General features: G+C 45.5%; 1 protein-coding gene across 1 annotated transcript; it reads right to left on the bottom strand.

The window, feature by feature from the left end:
• Positions 1-7643: 7643 nt before the first annotated feature.
• Positions 7644-14764, bottom strand: LMO2 (LIM domain only 2). Its single transcript, XM_066187414.1, has 4 exons — positions 14563-14764; positions 14281-14458; positions 11410-11625; positions 7644-8598 (listed from the first exon to the last, which is right to left on the bottom strand). Exons 1-4 carry the CDS (start codon positions 14567-14569, stop codon positions 8379-8381), a joined length of 621 nt encoding a protein of 206 aa, XP_066043511.1. The 5' UTR covers positions 14570-14764; the 3' UTR covers positions 7644-8378.
• Between the last annotated feature and the right edge of the window lie 1070 nt (positions 14765-15834).

Here is a 15834-nt window from a genome sequence, read left to right as displayed (position 1 = left end):
CGAATTCAGACCTCGGAACTGAACTCAGCTCTCAGAGCTCCCAAACCAGCCGTCAGAACTCCGACCCAGAACTCAGCCTTCAGAACTCAAAACTGGACTCTCAGAACTCAGTCCTTAGGATCGAGAACTCAGCCCTCAGAATTCGGCCCTCAGAACTCAAAGCCCGTGGTGTCTTGAAATTCAATTTATGTGCCAGGGAGTTTTGGTCAGGGAATGGTCTGCTTTTCACAAGATCAGCTTCTTCGTGATCTAAATGGACAGTAATAAGTGGGCAAAACTGAGACTGGGAAAATAAACTTACTGAGCTGAATATTATATTAAAAAAAATTGTGTTGCATCTTCAGGATCACATTTTATAGGAAAAAAACACTCAATGTGCAACAGCTGCACAAAAAGTAGATGCTATTCTTTTAATGCCCCTCACCTTTAGTGAGTTAAATATTCATATATGAAAGAAGGGATTAATTCTTCTCCATGATTTTACACTAGAAATTCTTTTCTCTCTTCTTTTTTGGGTATCAGAAGGATTTTAATGAAACAATTCATTGTCCTGGCAATACTGCTCAAATAAGAACTGGAAAGGACCAAGGGGGTGGTTTCATGACTGCACTATTGCTAGCTGTTGGGGAGCTTTTTGTCCTGTATAATTTCTATAATTGTAAAGTTCCCAGTAGAGAAGAAAACTCTGAGAAGAAAGCAAAAGTATATTTAAAATGCTAATAAAATGATATTACTTGTGTTTGTCCTTGGGTTTGTGGCCCATGAAAATCTAATAATGCAGAGCCCAGAGAAGGTCTATAATTCTGTCTTTCAGGTTGTGCCGAAAGCCTGGATACTTTTGCTTCTAGCACTTGCATAGATCCAAACTGTTACTCAAGGGCTTAGGCACTGGCAAAGATGGAGGTGGAGGAGCTATAGGAGTTAGTTATAAAAATTGATTATCACCCCTGTGATAATCATTTCTGCTCCTCAAGTGCAGAAATGGCTGGCATTTTACTTTCCTAATGGATGTCCTAACAATTATTTAAACAAACAAACAAACAAACAAAAACTATAGTAAGACAGAAATATCTGTTGCTGAGACTGAAGAAAAAAATAAAAAGCAACCAACCAAACAAAACCCACAGAACCCAAAAGCAAACATAGACCCATTTAAAATTGTAGTATTTCAGTCTTTTACCCGCAGCAGCCTTTGCATCCTCCATCAAATAACTGACAGCTGCAGGAACTGTGACACCAGTAAGTTATCATGGAATTTTCCCAGCTCAGCCTAGACATAAAGGGGTTTTTTTTCCACTTTAATAATGGAGGCTAATTTTTCTTTCATTATCACTGGCCGTGGAGTCCAAATGGCCAAATAGATCAGAGCTCCTCATCGGGCTGAAAACTGCCCAGATTGCTCCGTGCTTCCCATGTTTAATCTGTGAGAGATGATGAGGCTTTTAGCATCCTTCATTTATTTTTACTTCTTGAAAATCTAATGAAATGACACACTGGGGATCTTAACCACCGGGTGCTGAGTGTCTCTGGAAATTCAGCTAATGTGCTAAGGTATTGAGGAATGATCTGCTCTTCAAAAGATCAGCTTTTTAGTGCTCTAAATGGACAATAGTACGTGGGCAAAATTGAGACTTTGAGGGGAGGAGACACCTTGGGGAATTGGTAGCGAGAAAGAAGCTGAGGTCCAGGAAATTTGTGTTGTTATTATACTGTTCTTATTGGGTTTGTTCTTTGCCATAGCAAAGATGCAGTAAGGTTAGGGCTTCACAGGAATAACCAGGCAGTGACCTTGGCTTGAAAATCTGATCATGTAAAATTAACCAGAACAAAAGGAGTGACCGTAACAAAGAGCACGGAAGAAGCAGGGTAGGGAAATTCAAAACAAGAGCTGTGAGATCCTGCGGTGAGTCCAGTGAATCACACAAGCATAAAGACAGTTCAGCGGTCCTTTGAACAGTGGGGGATTTACATATGAACTGATAACAAATCGCATCTTCCGGCTTCACAAGAGTGAATCTCAGATGAGATGTGAGAGATGACAGGGAGGGAGCAGAGCCAGAACTTCAGGGAGATGTCTGCGTGAATAAACTAAGTATTGCACGGGAGCTTGTTAGACGTTTTAGTAACAAATGGAATTTCTGACAGAGTACAGCTTCGAGCTGCCTCCTGACACAATGAAACAACAGCTGAAAAAAATCCCTGCCTTGTTACAGCCACGTAAACCCACGATAAACCAACAAAACCCCTCCCGAATCTCACACGGTGGTAAATTAGCCTTGGCAGCTCCACAGTCCAAGGAAGTCCAGGGAATCTCTGAGAATCAACCAGTGGACTTTATCTGATGCTTACAAAGCAACTGGAGTCTGCTCCCAGCTTTCATCCTTCTGGACCATCTCCCAGGTGGATGCTTTTGCCTGCATCAGTTGCCTGAGGTTATCAAAAATCCATGTCTCGTCCTCCTCGTTGTGCATCAAGGTGGCTTCAGGCTTGTCTTTGGTTATTCGTGAATCTTTTTGTCTCAGATTCTTAGCTCCAAAACGGGCCTGAAATATTTATGTATGTTTGGAGAGCTTGGAATCCCACTTGGAGAGCAATGTTGATAGACAACACTTTTTTCCTCAGATCAAAGATTCCATGTTGGCACAAAGCAGCGTAGCCAAGTTTTATTCTTTCACAGCTTGGCTTAGCTCCAAGTTGGTTTTCAATTCATATCATCCTCTCACATAAATCAAATAGAAGATACTACTGCAAATGGAAACATTACCTGGGAAAGTATAAAAAACAAAGTTTATTTACTTTAGGGAGCATGGATGGCATAGAAAGGCGTGACCCTTGCCTCCACAGTATTTCTAATTTCACACAATTCCAGTGGTTTCACTGCGTGTGATTCCCAGTGTCATGATGTGGTTCATGGCCCAAGGGATTTGTGAAAGACCATTCTGAAAGGGGCTGCAGGAATATTTCACGATGCCATGGAAAGTGCCAAGATCCTGCTTGCTTTGTGTGGAAGCTCAGGAGATCTTCCTTTACCTGAGGAACATAGAGAATAATGAAGCATCCCTGGAGAAAACTGCTGTTGAGTCTTTCCTGACCTGAAAAAACCCCACATGTGTATGACCCAGATAGCAGCTCACTTTTCAGCTGCACACACAGTCCTTAGGTCATTAGCTGAGATTGTTAACGAGGCGGGCAGTCGGTCACAGCTGCAGTGGTGGGGATTTTTGGCTACCAACTCCTCAAGCCAGAGCACATTCATCAGACCATGCAACAAGAAATGACTGAAGTGCTGAGCTGGATTTGGAGAGGTAGCACACAGATAAAAGCCTCCAGAAGCCTTTTGCAATTCCCTTAGTCATCCATTCCCACTGAAAGCTTCTCTTTGGGAGTTTCCAGGAGGCCTGGTGCGACCTTTGGTCGTCCTTTTGGTCAGAGCTCTTATCTGTGTAGTGCAGACCCGGGCTCTTTCTGCTTGCACTCCTCCAAAGCGGTTTTTACGGGATAAACAAGCCGTATTTGCTGATGCACGTTTCCTTATCAGCTGGACAGCACGCTTCTGCTGCATGGTGGGTCACACTCGCTGCTGGGCCAGCTCCAGGAATTCCAGGGCGGCTGCATCACGGCTCGTTAGGCACTCGCTCGCAGCCGCGGACAGCAAAAAATCACAGCCACCTTGTGATGAAGCCTTATCTTAGAGCCCACCAGGAGTTTCCCCGTGTTGCAAAGCATCTTTAAGTTGATAATTGCAGGTCTTGGACCTTTTTAATGAGATAGCAACATGATAAGTGCTGGTTTGGGCAGCTATCACAATTCCAGACTGAAGACTATGTGCCTTATTGAAGGAGAACTTCGCTTTTATTGTGCTTCTTTAAAATAGAAGTAAATAAGTAAAGCATTTCTGTATCTCAAAACCAGCTCACAGCTGTTTGTTATGAAATACACTGGTAAAGTTGTCTGAGACAAGATGCAAGACACATCTGAGGAGGAGGGAAAACCAAAACCCTATGAATGTTTTACCAACCTACCCAGGAAGTTACAGCCCCGAAGAGGAAATATCTCAGGAATCACATGAAATGTAGTTGGTACAGAGCTACTGGACTACAGGAGTTATTTCTCTTGGGTCACGGCTTTCAAAAGTTATTTCTCTCTCAACACCGCAAAGCAACAGCTTTCCATCACCCTAGTCGCTTCCTGTTACAACATTCCTTGTTTCCTCTCCTACAGTTCCAGCACCTTCACAAGAATCAACCTTCTTGCGGTCCATTCCCTCTTTGCTGCCTTATGCCAAGCTGTAAATGTAAACAGAATCTGCCAGATACAGAGCAGAGCTGATCACAGAGCACTTAGCAAAAGGTGCACTCAATTTTTCACTAAAAAAAGAAAAATCTCTTCCCTGAAAATCTTTTAAAAATCGAAATTTGTCATGCACAGCCTGCTATGGGGCAGGGTTTGTGGCTTAAAATGGGAGCAAGAAATACAATAACACATTAATTAATGCTTGCAAGGCACTTGAAAATGGCACATGGTGTATGCTCCTGCAAACCACGTTGATTAATTACCATCAGCGATCTGCTGGTTTGTTAGGAACCTTTCTGAGACATGCCTTCTCATTAGCCTGGTACAAAGCAACCCTCAGCAGGAGGGAACAAGTTGCTTCAAACACGGTTCAACTTACTGCCAGTTTAATCTTCATCTCTCTGACAGACTACTGAATCTTAATTTAATTATGGTGCCTTGAATGTTTTGCGATAGCATATCTCAATCTCTCTGTTCTGTGTCTTTTTATGGTTTTTTAAGTTGTTGTGGGACAGAGGAATAGATAATTTTTTTTCCAGTGTCCATTAAAATTCCCTTTGCCTGCAGTGCAGTATGTGCCTCATAAAAGAGATGAACCTGCTGCAAGTGAAATAAGCTGATGCTGCACTGTCTTTTTAGAGCAACAAAAATCTTTATAGATTATTTTCCCGAGTGCCATGAATTTCCTTCAAAGCCTTAAGTCACTGATATCAATTAATAAACTTAATAGTCTCATTTTCAATTCACATTCAGGCCATACAGAGCGTGTGCTCTGGCAGATGCTTGAAAGCTTTGCCTTTCAGAGATAAAATGTTACCTTGTGTGTGAGGGGGGCAGATTCAGGAGCAGAAAGACCTGTTAAAGTGCAGCACCTGAGGCCTCCTTGTTTTCTGAATTTACAGTCTCAGGCTGGCAGTCGTATAAATGAGTGATGCTCTCTGATGTTCTCTTCCAAGCAGGCAACGAAATTGGCAGGGAGTCTTGGGTTTTGTGCTGATGTGTCCAGAATTCAAATAATTTCATTCTCAGTTATAATGACAATTGGAGGCAGAGTATTACCTTGAGAAAAGAGAAGGGAGAGACGGCTTCTGGATCCTGTATTGAATTAACAACCGATTCCCATTTACTCTCTCCGCTGAAAACTCTATTATGCAGGGCTCTTATTGCCCTTATTCAAGGGCAGGGAATTAAAGAAGTGATATGGATGGTAATGCTCTCATCTTCCTGCCATGACACTGAATAATGGGGACAAAGAAGGGGAATCTTGACGGATGATACGCCTTTTAAAATACTGCTGATAGCGAAAACACGGAAAGGACAACGCATTTCAGTATCGGTGATGAAGTCGTATTCAGATTTTTGTGCTTTTTGCTTAGAACTTTAAATCAGCTCTGCTTTCCTTTTTTTGCTGTTGTTTCTGGAAAATTTATTTTCTTGTTTTTGCAGGAGAGTCCTTACTTTAAGGAACATAACTGAGATGAGGTAAAGTGTTGCTTACATTAATTCCAAGAGAAATCTGCTTGCTTTCTCCTCCCGGACTCAGAGACCAAGCATTGGGAATCTGTCAGGGAAAAGTCCAGCAACAAATTGGTATAATTATTTGGGGACAGCAATGCTGTTGCTCTATTGGTGGCTCTTCTAGCACTTTCCAGTTCAGCTTAAGCTCTTTCCGAAGTTACATGGACTAAATTAAACAGGTGGTCTTATAAAAAATAATACCTGCTGTCAACCCTTCCTTTACAAATACATACATTTAGGTCCAAAAATATATATTTCCCTGTGTAAACTAGACCTTACACAAAATAATGAGTGCTTTTGCATTAGGAACTCTTATGGAGTAAGTGAGAACATCTCCATTCTACGAGTGGGTAAATGAGAAGCAAAATATTGAACTGCCTTGCCAAAAGTCACTTTCTGAGGTGAGAACAAAACACAGGTCTTGGTCTACTTAGTACAAACCTGCAAGATTTCCCTGAGCTATCAACACTCTTCCCTGATCTCAGCCCAGATGTACATGAGGCCCCTTGCCCTAAATTTTCAGTCAAAGTTTTCTGTGAGGTGAAATCATGAAAATCAGCCCTGTTACGGCTCACACTCCGAGTACATGTGACACGACCTGGAGAACCACTGTGCACCTCCACCCTACCTCTGCATCCTGGTTACACCCACCAAGCTTTGGAAATGAACTCATTAATGACTTTAGGCTTTGTTTCTAGCTGGACAGAATATTTGCAAGGAGCCATTGTGAATGAAGAGAGCTGATAGCTGTATTTTCATTGCCTTTCCTTGCCTATGCTGGCAGGAATTCAGGCTAATAATTATAATTATAACCAGCTGCCTGTGGCCTCCAGAGGTCAGCATATCACTGGAAAATAGCTAAATATCAGCACCCTCAAACTATACTTTCCATGTTGTTCTCATTTGGTGTAGTTTCCAATTTCACTGATAACGAAATTTAAAGGGTTTGTCCCCAGCTCTACTTGTGACAGCAAAAGCAAGAAAAGAGCTCTCAGAATATCCACTGTAAAATGCAGAACGTTGTCACTGATCAGTGGCTGGGACATCCCCTGGGTGACAAGTTTATTGAGAACAGTCAAGTAGATAGCCACAGGTTTAGGTGCTATGGCTGATGTGTCAGTAGTGATGGAGTGAATGGACCTGCCAAGCACCTTCAGTGTGGGTGCCAGACTTACTTAGTTGTGGGAAAAGTTTTAATTTTTAGTGCCTTTCAACACAACTTGCAGCTGTAGTCCCACTATCAGGAAGAATAATGTAGAATCAGAGATGAGAAATAAGAGTTTATCAGAGGCATGAAACAGGCAAGAAGAAACTTAGACTATTAACCTCAGGAAAAATAAGTTGGAGAGAAAATGGTATCACAGAATCATGGAATGGTTTGGGTTGGAAGAGGCCTTAAAGATGACTGAAATGAATTCTTTCTAAATACGTTTATTGGCTCTTGTGATATTATCCTGGATTCTATAATCCAAAGCAAAATCAGGATGAGCTACCTTTCTAAAAGACCCAAACCCTACACGATCTCCAATATCAGATAGACTCAGTCTGTTGCAAAACACCTGGAACCAGCCTCAAAACGTCCTCATAAACACCAAAGAGCCTTGGTGTCACACAACACTAATTTCTCCTACAGCACAATCTAATTTCTTAGCATGAAGAGCACAAGATTTGCTGAGCTCTTGGTGTTCTCACATTTATGCTTTGAAACGCAACCTGAAGTGGATCCAGCTGCAGACGAAGAGTAGAAATCCTGCTACAAAAAAATAAAATTAATAATACAAACAGAAAAATCCAGCACAACTCAGAAAAAAAGAAAAAAAAGAAAACAACACTCAAATCTTTCATTATTTTTATTAAAGCTGCAGAGTCTTACTACACACAACAAATATTTTATTGATATAATCTAAGTTAATAAAATAGTTGAACAACTCTTTAGATTTATATTTGTATAGAAATGATCTGGGGAACATCTTGTCTTGAGACAGCAGTGCCCGAAAACAACTATTCAGCAGGGTTTTTTAAAGAAGAGTTTAGGACTAGAGGCTGCACTGTTCATTCTCAAAGGAAAAAGAAAAAATCCATGCAAAAATCACTCCCACCCAAAGTGTAAGGCCATATGGAATGACCACGTGAGGGATGGCTCTTTCCTTCCAGTATTCCTCGTCACACCTATTGTGGGAACTTGTCATCTAAACTCAGTAATGAAAACAAGACAGAAAGAAAACGGAATTGCACAATCCTAGTCTGCAGGTGACAACATCATAACATCTCTTTACAGAAGCCCCTACTCTGTTCCAGTTGGGAGGATGGGTTATGGTGCTGTGTCTGTCCCCGGCTGCCAGCTGATGTCAGTTACTGTCTGTACTGTGAACACAAGTCAGTCTAGCTACTATTGCTTTGCTTTCCCTCCTTCACCTGGGTGTAGTTTACATTCTACGTAGCACTGCCTGCCAGGGGCCCACTGTGCAGTGTTTCCCCTCATTTCAAAGCCCACAAGCCAAGGGATGATCTCCTGGGGGCGGCTGGGCCCGGGAGGTGTCTGTCACAGAGCGCCAGGCACGTCCGTGCTAGATCATGCCGTTGATCTTAGTCCACTCGTAGATGTCCTGCTCGCACACGATGTCCGAGTTGATGAGAAGGTACCTGTCCCCCACACAGAAGTGCTTCTGGCAGGCAGCACACTTGAAGCACTCAAGGTGATAGACCTTGTCCTTCACCCGCATGGTCATCTCGTAGGCACGGATCCGCTTCTCGCAGGAGGCGCACAGCCCGTCCTGGCCGAAGAGCCTGCAAGGACACAGCGCAGAGGTGAGCACAGCTGGCCAGCCGGGGAAAACCCAATCAAAACCAGAGCACAGCACCCTTGATCCGTTAGGACCGGTGCCAAGTTAGAGGGAGGTCACATGGGAAGCTGCCCAGCAGAACTGGAAACTTTGCAAGACCAAAAATTGAAACAGAAAATCCAAGGTGCTCACTTCGGATGAAATCACAGAATGGGTTGAGTTGGAAGGAAATTTAAAGTCTATCCTGTGCCACCCCTTTCCATGGGCAGGGACACCTTCCACTATCCCAGGTTGCTCCAAGCCCTGTCCAACCTGGCCTTGGACATTTCCAGGGATGGGGCAGCCACAGCTTCTCTGGGCAACCTGTTCCAGGGCGTCCCCACCCTCACAGGGAAGAATTTCTTCCTTAATATCCAATCTAAATCTACTCAAATCTATCAATGTAAGTGGCTTCTCTGAGCAATGCCCTTATCCTGAATTGGAGGAGCAAGGGTTGCCCAGAGCACTGAATAAAGTTGTGCCATATTAACACTTCCACTTCTGTGATCGACAGAAATTATCTTTTGTTAATAATTTTTTTATTTTCTTAAGCTGTTGCTCTGTAATTTATGGAAAGGAGTTGGGAGAAGCCATGGCCTAAGGCTCTCCTGCCTTTTGTCTGTGCCTCCCACACTGGAAATTCTTTCAAACATTTCTATATCCATGAAGGCACTCCTGATCCATGAAGTCACTCCTGATGGGTTTTCTCCTTCCTTAGAAGGACACATTCTAAGACCTCCTAAATACCTATGAGACAGTTTTATGCTGTGGTCTGCTCATTAATCCACATGGAGAAACCCTGCTGAGGTCCTCATGACATTGTCTATAAAAAGGAGCCGCTAATGAATGACCTGCAGAGTTTATTAAGTCAAATCAGTAATAAAGAAGCATGAATATATTGACATTTTATTCTTAAAAGGGATGAATACTACAGGTGAGTTTGACTTCTAAACTTCCATACTAATTCTGGAAAGAGTTTTTCCACCTCCTACACATCTCCTGCATATGCTGTGCCTGATATAAATCATCTTCTGACCTGGAAAAAGGATGTCTGGTAAATTAAGAGACCTTTAAGGAGAAAGAACATAATTCCTTTTGTCTACCAGGAGATGTCAGTGTTTACTTCTGCCCAGTGAAAGTAATGCTAAGGTTACACAAAGGTTGCCAATTTTTTCATTAATGAGGGAAGATATTATCTGTTGCATTATTAAATAAATAAAAACGTTGGGTTTCACTGCAAGAAAATGCATTAACTGTATTGCCATACTTCCTGTTGCTTCCATTTTAAGATGAAATGAATATCTGGAAAGTGTAATTAACACCGGATCACTGCTGGATTTACAAGTGGTCCCATTAGCAGAACTCAGTCCTTAACTTTTGCTCAGCAAAATTCCCATCAGCAAAGCCCAGGGACAGCATAATTAGGAAGTCCTGAGATTTTGGTTCAGTTTTTATTGGCAGGTAAATTAGCCTTCAGAAAAAAAGCTGGAAAAATACCAAATATCATTATTCTGTTCCACAAACCTCCTGACACTTTAGGGATCCATTAGAAGAAATGGAACACAACCAGCACAGCAAAGATCAATCCATTTTAATCAAGAATGTAAAGATCCTTTGTTATCAATTTTTGTGAAATATCTTTGTCTCCAATTAATCCTTTACTTAGAAATTTCAGCAAAACAGGCAGGTAGAGAGTTATTGATGAAAACACCCATAACAACTGTATTTGTAGGATCTGATTCTGAAAAATGTGCAAATTCTTGCTTATTCAGCACCAGGCTGAAGAATGCCAAAAACCCAAGTGATCTTTCACCTCTCGCCTGGGTTCAAACACCTTTTAGCTCCAAGGCAATACTGGGAGAAGCAGAAAACTCCTTAAAACCATTCAGGGGAATCATTTCATTGCCATCTCAGTGGGAGATTGCTGGAATTCAGCCCCTTTTCCCAGTTTCTGCTTGCCAGAATGCCACACTGGGACCTACGGGGTCAGGTCTGTGCGGAATGACAGATGCCAACAACTCTGAGTCCTAGGATCTCTTCATCAAATAATTCTGGTTTGTCCACAGTGTCTAGCATTGCTTTTATTTCCATTAAAAATGCTTTTCCCCCCCCCCAAAAAAAAAAACTTTTAAAGATTTAGCCATAAACAACTTCATGTTGCTTATCTAACCAACGCAGATAATCTCTAGTTTTATCCATAACTTACTGAAGAATCCCAGCAATACTAAAATATGCATATGGATCCCAAAAATATGAGGACCGGCTGAGGGAGCTGGGGCTGTGCACTCTGGAGAAGGCTCTGGGGAGACCTTAGAGCCCCTTCCAGTGCCTATAGGGGTTCCAGGAGAGTTGGAGATGGACTTTGGACAAGGGATGGAGGAATGGGACAAGGGGAAACAGCTTTAAAGTGACAGACGGTGTGTTTAGTTTGGATATTGGGAAGGAATTCTTCCCTGAGGTGAGGCCCTGGCCCAGGCTGCCCAGAGAAGCTGTGGATGCCCTATCCCTGGAGGCCCAGGTTGGAAGGGAATTGGAGCAGCCTGTCCTAGTGGAAGGTGGCAGAGGGGCTGACAGGAGAGAAGCTGTAAGGTCCCTTTCCAACCCAAACAGTTCAGGGATCCCATGACAGGAGCCCATGCTGCAAACCTGAGCTTGCAGACGCTGTTACACCCATTGCCAGGCTTTGAGAGCCGTTCCAAATGAACTCCTTACTCCCAGCTGTACTCAGCAAAGGATGGGGAGGAGGGAGGAAGGCTGTGAGGAGCAGGATGCTCACCTGAGATAGTCCCTCCTGCAGAGCTTCCTGCCCAGTTTGTAGTAGAGGCGCCTGCCCACCTCGCCGAGGCGGCAGCCGCACAGGTCGCAGCTGAGGCAGTCCTCGTGCCAGTACTGGTCGATGGCCTTCAGGAAATAGCGGTCCCCGATGTTCTGCTGGCACCCCCCGCATGTCAGCAGCGACGGGGGGATCTGCAGCACCTCATCCACCGGCTCCCTGAGGGAATGAGATGAGCGTTGGGCAAGGGAAACCCGCTCCGAGAGCGTCCACGCCAGAAGAAGGAAAAGCAAAATAAATCATAAGCTCAGACAGGTTAGGGCAGGGGTGGTGTCCTTGTTTTTGCTCATTTTCACCAGGACTAAGAAAGGCACCCAAGGGATTTTACACTTTCCGTTGAGAAATGGAAATCTGGAGACTAAGCTTGACGGCGTCACTTGTCGGAACAGCACAAAATGAATAAACAGAACAGCTGATTCTGTTGCCCAACTGGTTTAAGTGTTTAAGTCTCACTGCTGGTTTTAATAAAGCCAGCATTTTACCTCATGTTGCTGCAGGACTTCTTTTTTCCCTTAGCCAAGGACATGAATCCCCTGGGATGGGTCTGTGCCAGTATACCTCAATTATCTGGGATTTACACATCCGTGAGTGAAAGGAGGAACAAATCTTTATTGTGATATTAGCACTGATTCTTTATGCACCTTATTTTGTTCCTTTTTCTAAAAAGCTTGGAGATCTAGGATAGTTCTGGTAAAAGAAGTGAGAATTTTCTTCAAAGCCTCTTTCTTAAGAATTTCTGTGTCTTTTGGGGTAATTTCATAACTTAAAAAGAAAAAAAAAAAAAGAAAAAGAAAAAAAAAAGGAACCGCAAAAAAATTGAAAGAATGGTGCCTGAACCCAGTTTTGTAATGTTTTGGGCTTCACCCAAATGCCAGAGAAGTCAATCAAAAAATCTACTGGACCCATCCCTTAAGCACTTGCTTCATTTCAAGCCTGTGGCTAGTAGAGTGGACCCCAAATTTTTTCATATTATTGGATTAGTGTTTCAGCACAGAGTCCCTGAGCAATTTGCTTCTGTCATTGGTCTGTCCTCCCCTGGGCTGGTGGGGGCAGAGGAGACCTACACTGATGAAGAAGCTCTGCTCCCACTTTCCAGCAGGCAACAGGAAAAAAATTGTATTAGTCCTGCTTATTTACTGGATCAGCAGTTTTCTGGGCAAAAATTACTTTCTTCAGCAGGGAGCAACGACCTCTGGTCAAGAACTTCTGGGCTGAGAAAGTGATCCTGCAGTTTTTATTTAGGCAAGCTGAGCCCTGAGATGTTATCTGGCTCTATTCTGCTCTGGTTTCTCCCTTCTAAGTTTAAACTGCTGTGCCCTGCAAGCTATGTTGTAACACCCCTCTCCTGCCAGCTCTCCATCCTGTGAGTCTTCATTAAAATCATGGGGAACTCATGATTAGGCCCTACTTTTTCCAAATTTATCCTTTTGGGCCGCATACTCCCTTTCCTAACACGTGGGCTCCATGCTGACAACTTCTGAGAGCTTTTCAGTTAGAAGGAAGCACACATCGTTATCCTTTATTATCCGTTATTTGAAACTTTGGAGTGTACCCCAAAATATTTCATCTGAGGGATGTTTGGGAATCCTTAACCAGGTTTCTATGAGAGCCCTAAGCTCTGGAACAGCCCAACGGATGTTTATGCAGAAACAGCAGTCCTGGTTTATGCGTTAGGCTTTTGATGTCCATGCATTTCTAAGCCAGCACTTAAGCCACCAGAACACAAGGCAGGTAAATAAATAAAGATTAAAAAAAACTTTGTAGTTGAAAGCTGGACATCATTAGGAGCTGGGATTAGCGTTCCTTAAAAAAAAAAAAAAAAAAAGGCCTAAAAGAAAACGTAACATGTAAAACATCGTGGAATGAAGTGATTTAATCCCCAAAAGCAGCGGTTCCCATGTGCTCACTCCGGGCTCCCAGCGATGGCATTTTTAGTATCTCACAGGAAACAAACCACGAATGACTCAATTTACTGAGAGCGATGTTTTAAGCATTATCTGGAAGCGGCGATTTTATATTATTATTTCTTTTTTCATCTCTCTTATCGCGATCGCAGACAAGCCTAAGTGCAGTTAATTAGGCTGGAGTGACCCTGGGTCTGTGCCTGAGTTCCCATCCCTAGGCGTGCAGCAGGAACGGGACGGGGACGGCGGGAGCACAGCCCGGGAGAACGCCTGGATCTGGACACGGCAGCCGGTCCCTTCCCTGAGTGGGGAATCCAGGGAGGGAAATTCTCGTCTCCTACATCCCGTCCATCAAGTCTGTCTGCATGCTCTCAGCAGAACAACCAGCTCCCACCAAAGCTTTCTACGAGCTCTTGGAAGTTGCATTATGAAAACGTGGAAGTTGGGCACCCGCAGATTAAAGCCCTGACCTTTCACTGACTGGCTGCAGCGAGTTGGGCAGAACGGGGATGGGGCAGAGAGGGTCCCTCGGGATGGAAAACCTGAACGCTCGGGAAGCGGGATGCTCGCTCTCTCGCCGAGCATCCCCACCACCCCGCGGTGGTATGAGCGAGTGTGAGGTGCCCTGCCCGAGGGGAATTGCGCCTCCCTGCTCCCGGCTGCTCCTTCCTACAACTTGGGGGGCTCTCCCCAAGCTGCCCCACACCCTCAGCCCCGCGGGGCCGGGGCAGCCCGGTGGCCGGGGCGGGGGAAGGAGGGTGGGAGCGGCGGGGGCTGCCGCCGAAGCCCTCCGGGGCTGCCGGGCACACAATGCCGGCGGCGGCTCCGTCGGGGAGGACGGGTGTCACCGCGAGGCTCCCGGGGACGATTGCGAGCGGGGGGGGACCGGGGAGAAAAAGCGCGCACTTACTCGGAAGGATCGAGGCTTTTCCTCTCGATGGCCGATGACATTGGCAGGGCCGGTTCCTTTGTGGCGTGCCGCTGGTGGGCTCTGCCCCCGCCGCCCCCGCAGAGGCCGTCTGCTCGCGGAGCCTTGTCGCCAGCCGCGCTGCCCCGCCGCCCCGCGATGACATTCACAGGATTTCCTCCTGCAGCACCGAGACACAGACAGAGACACAGGGGCTGGGGCTGCGCTCCGGCCCCGCACGGCTCCCCCCCCCCCCCCGGCCCCGCACGGCCCCCCGGCGCTGACCTCCCATCCCCGCCGCGCTCCCCCCGCGCCCCGGCCGGCGGGGCCGCTCCCGCGGCGGGCGGGGGGCGGCGGCCGCGGCCGCCACCGCGGCTCCGCGCCCGGCGCTCAGCGGAGCCTCCGCTCGGGCAGCTCCCCGCACGCTCCGCGCCCGGGCAGCAGCGCTGAGAGCGGCGGCGGCCGCATCCCCGGGATTATTATTACTCCGTGGCTCAGCCCCGGCTCTCTGGTTTCATTTCCTTTTTCCTGATCACGATTCAAATACAATAGAAGGAAATCACACTTAAAGAGACAGCTGCCCGTTTCTTAACTGCACTCCTGGGGATTCGGCAATACAAACAGCAGCATCACGACTCGCTGGGTTCCTTAAAGAGACAGAGCGGGGCTCCCCAGAGCCAGGGCTGGGGGCTGCCGAGGCGTTCTCACGTTATTATTCCCTTACTAACGCTGTATCTGTGGGCAGGCAGGTGGGCGACCTGAGAATGATCCCAAGAGCTGGAAATAAATAAGCGCCTGGTTCCGGATTGTGCCGCCTTCTCGGCTGCACAGAGGAGCGGCACTCACCATCCCTCTGCTCGCCCTCTCCCTCTCTGACACGAACATGCACATGCCCACACGCACACATGGGTTTGTACGGCGCTTGGAGAGCCACAGGTAAAGATCCCGAGCATTATTTCTCCACCCAGGGTTCAAACTGGTCAGCTCAGTCGTGTCTCATTTATAGCCCCGAGTGGACATTGGCGTCCAGACACCCCCCGGATTCTTGGCAAGCTGTGTAACAAATTTACACCCTGGCACCGTGTGATGCTTAAGAGCTATAAAAGCCGGCGAGTACCAAGAATCGATCTGCAATTAATCCAAGAGAGGCTAAAGACGGGGAAAGTCTTGCCTGAATATGTCTGTTTTCCCTCCCACCTTTCCTCCTCTCCATCAGCACAGCACATCCCGGAAAGGACTGATTTACAGCGCCTGGCTGAAAACTATTGCAGCAACCCAAGCCTTTGCCAGGCTCTGTGGCATTAGACGCTGGCCCTTGCCGGAGGCAGAGTTCTGGATGAGGCGAACTGCTTGCCCTGTTAATTCCTTTAAAAACAGTAAAGAAATATCTGTAATAAAGCCCCAGAGAGTAGTAGTAGCAGCAATATTTCGCTTCTATATTAATTCCCAGAAGAGAAATGTATTTGATGTCTATTTTTATGACTACATTCTCCCTTTTTTTCCCCAGCTTTTTGGCAGCTGGGGATATAATATCTGCAATACATTAATGAGCCCGAT

The sequence above is a fragment of the Chamaea fasciata genome, unplaced genomic scaffold (genome assembly GCF_029207755.1).
Source record: "Chamaea fasciata isolate MVZ Bird 193981 ecotype frontalis unplaced genomic scaffold, bChaFas1.0.hap1 SCAF_7, whole genome shotgun sequence".
In the NCBI taxonomy this organism is placed as follows: Eukaryota; Metazoa; Chordata; class Aves; order Passeriformes; family Sylviidae; genus Chamaea; species Chamaea fasciata.
Note: the sequence above shows the minus strand (reverse complement) of the source record. Positions and strands in the feature narration are given on the sequence as shown.

Bases quoted from the DNA above. Each gene is read 5' to 3' on its own strand.
- LMO2 (XM_066187414.1), bottom strand. The intron at 11,626-14,280 runs GTAAGTGCGCGC...TCATTCCCTCAG, and splicing joins AAAAGCCTCGATCCTTCCGA to GGAGCCGGTGGATGAGGTGC. The intron at 8,599-11,409 runs GTGAGCATCCTG...GTGTCCTTGCAG, and splicing joins TGCAGGAGGGACTATCTCAG to GCTCTTCGGCCAGGACGGGC.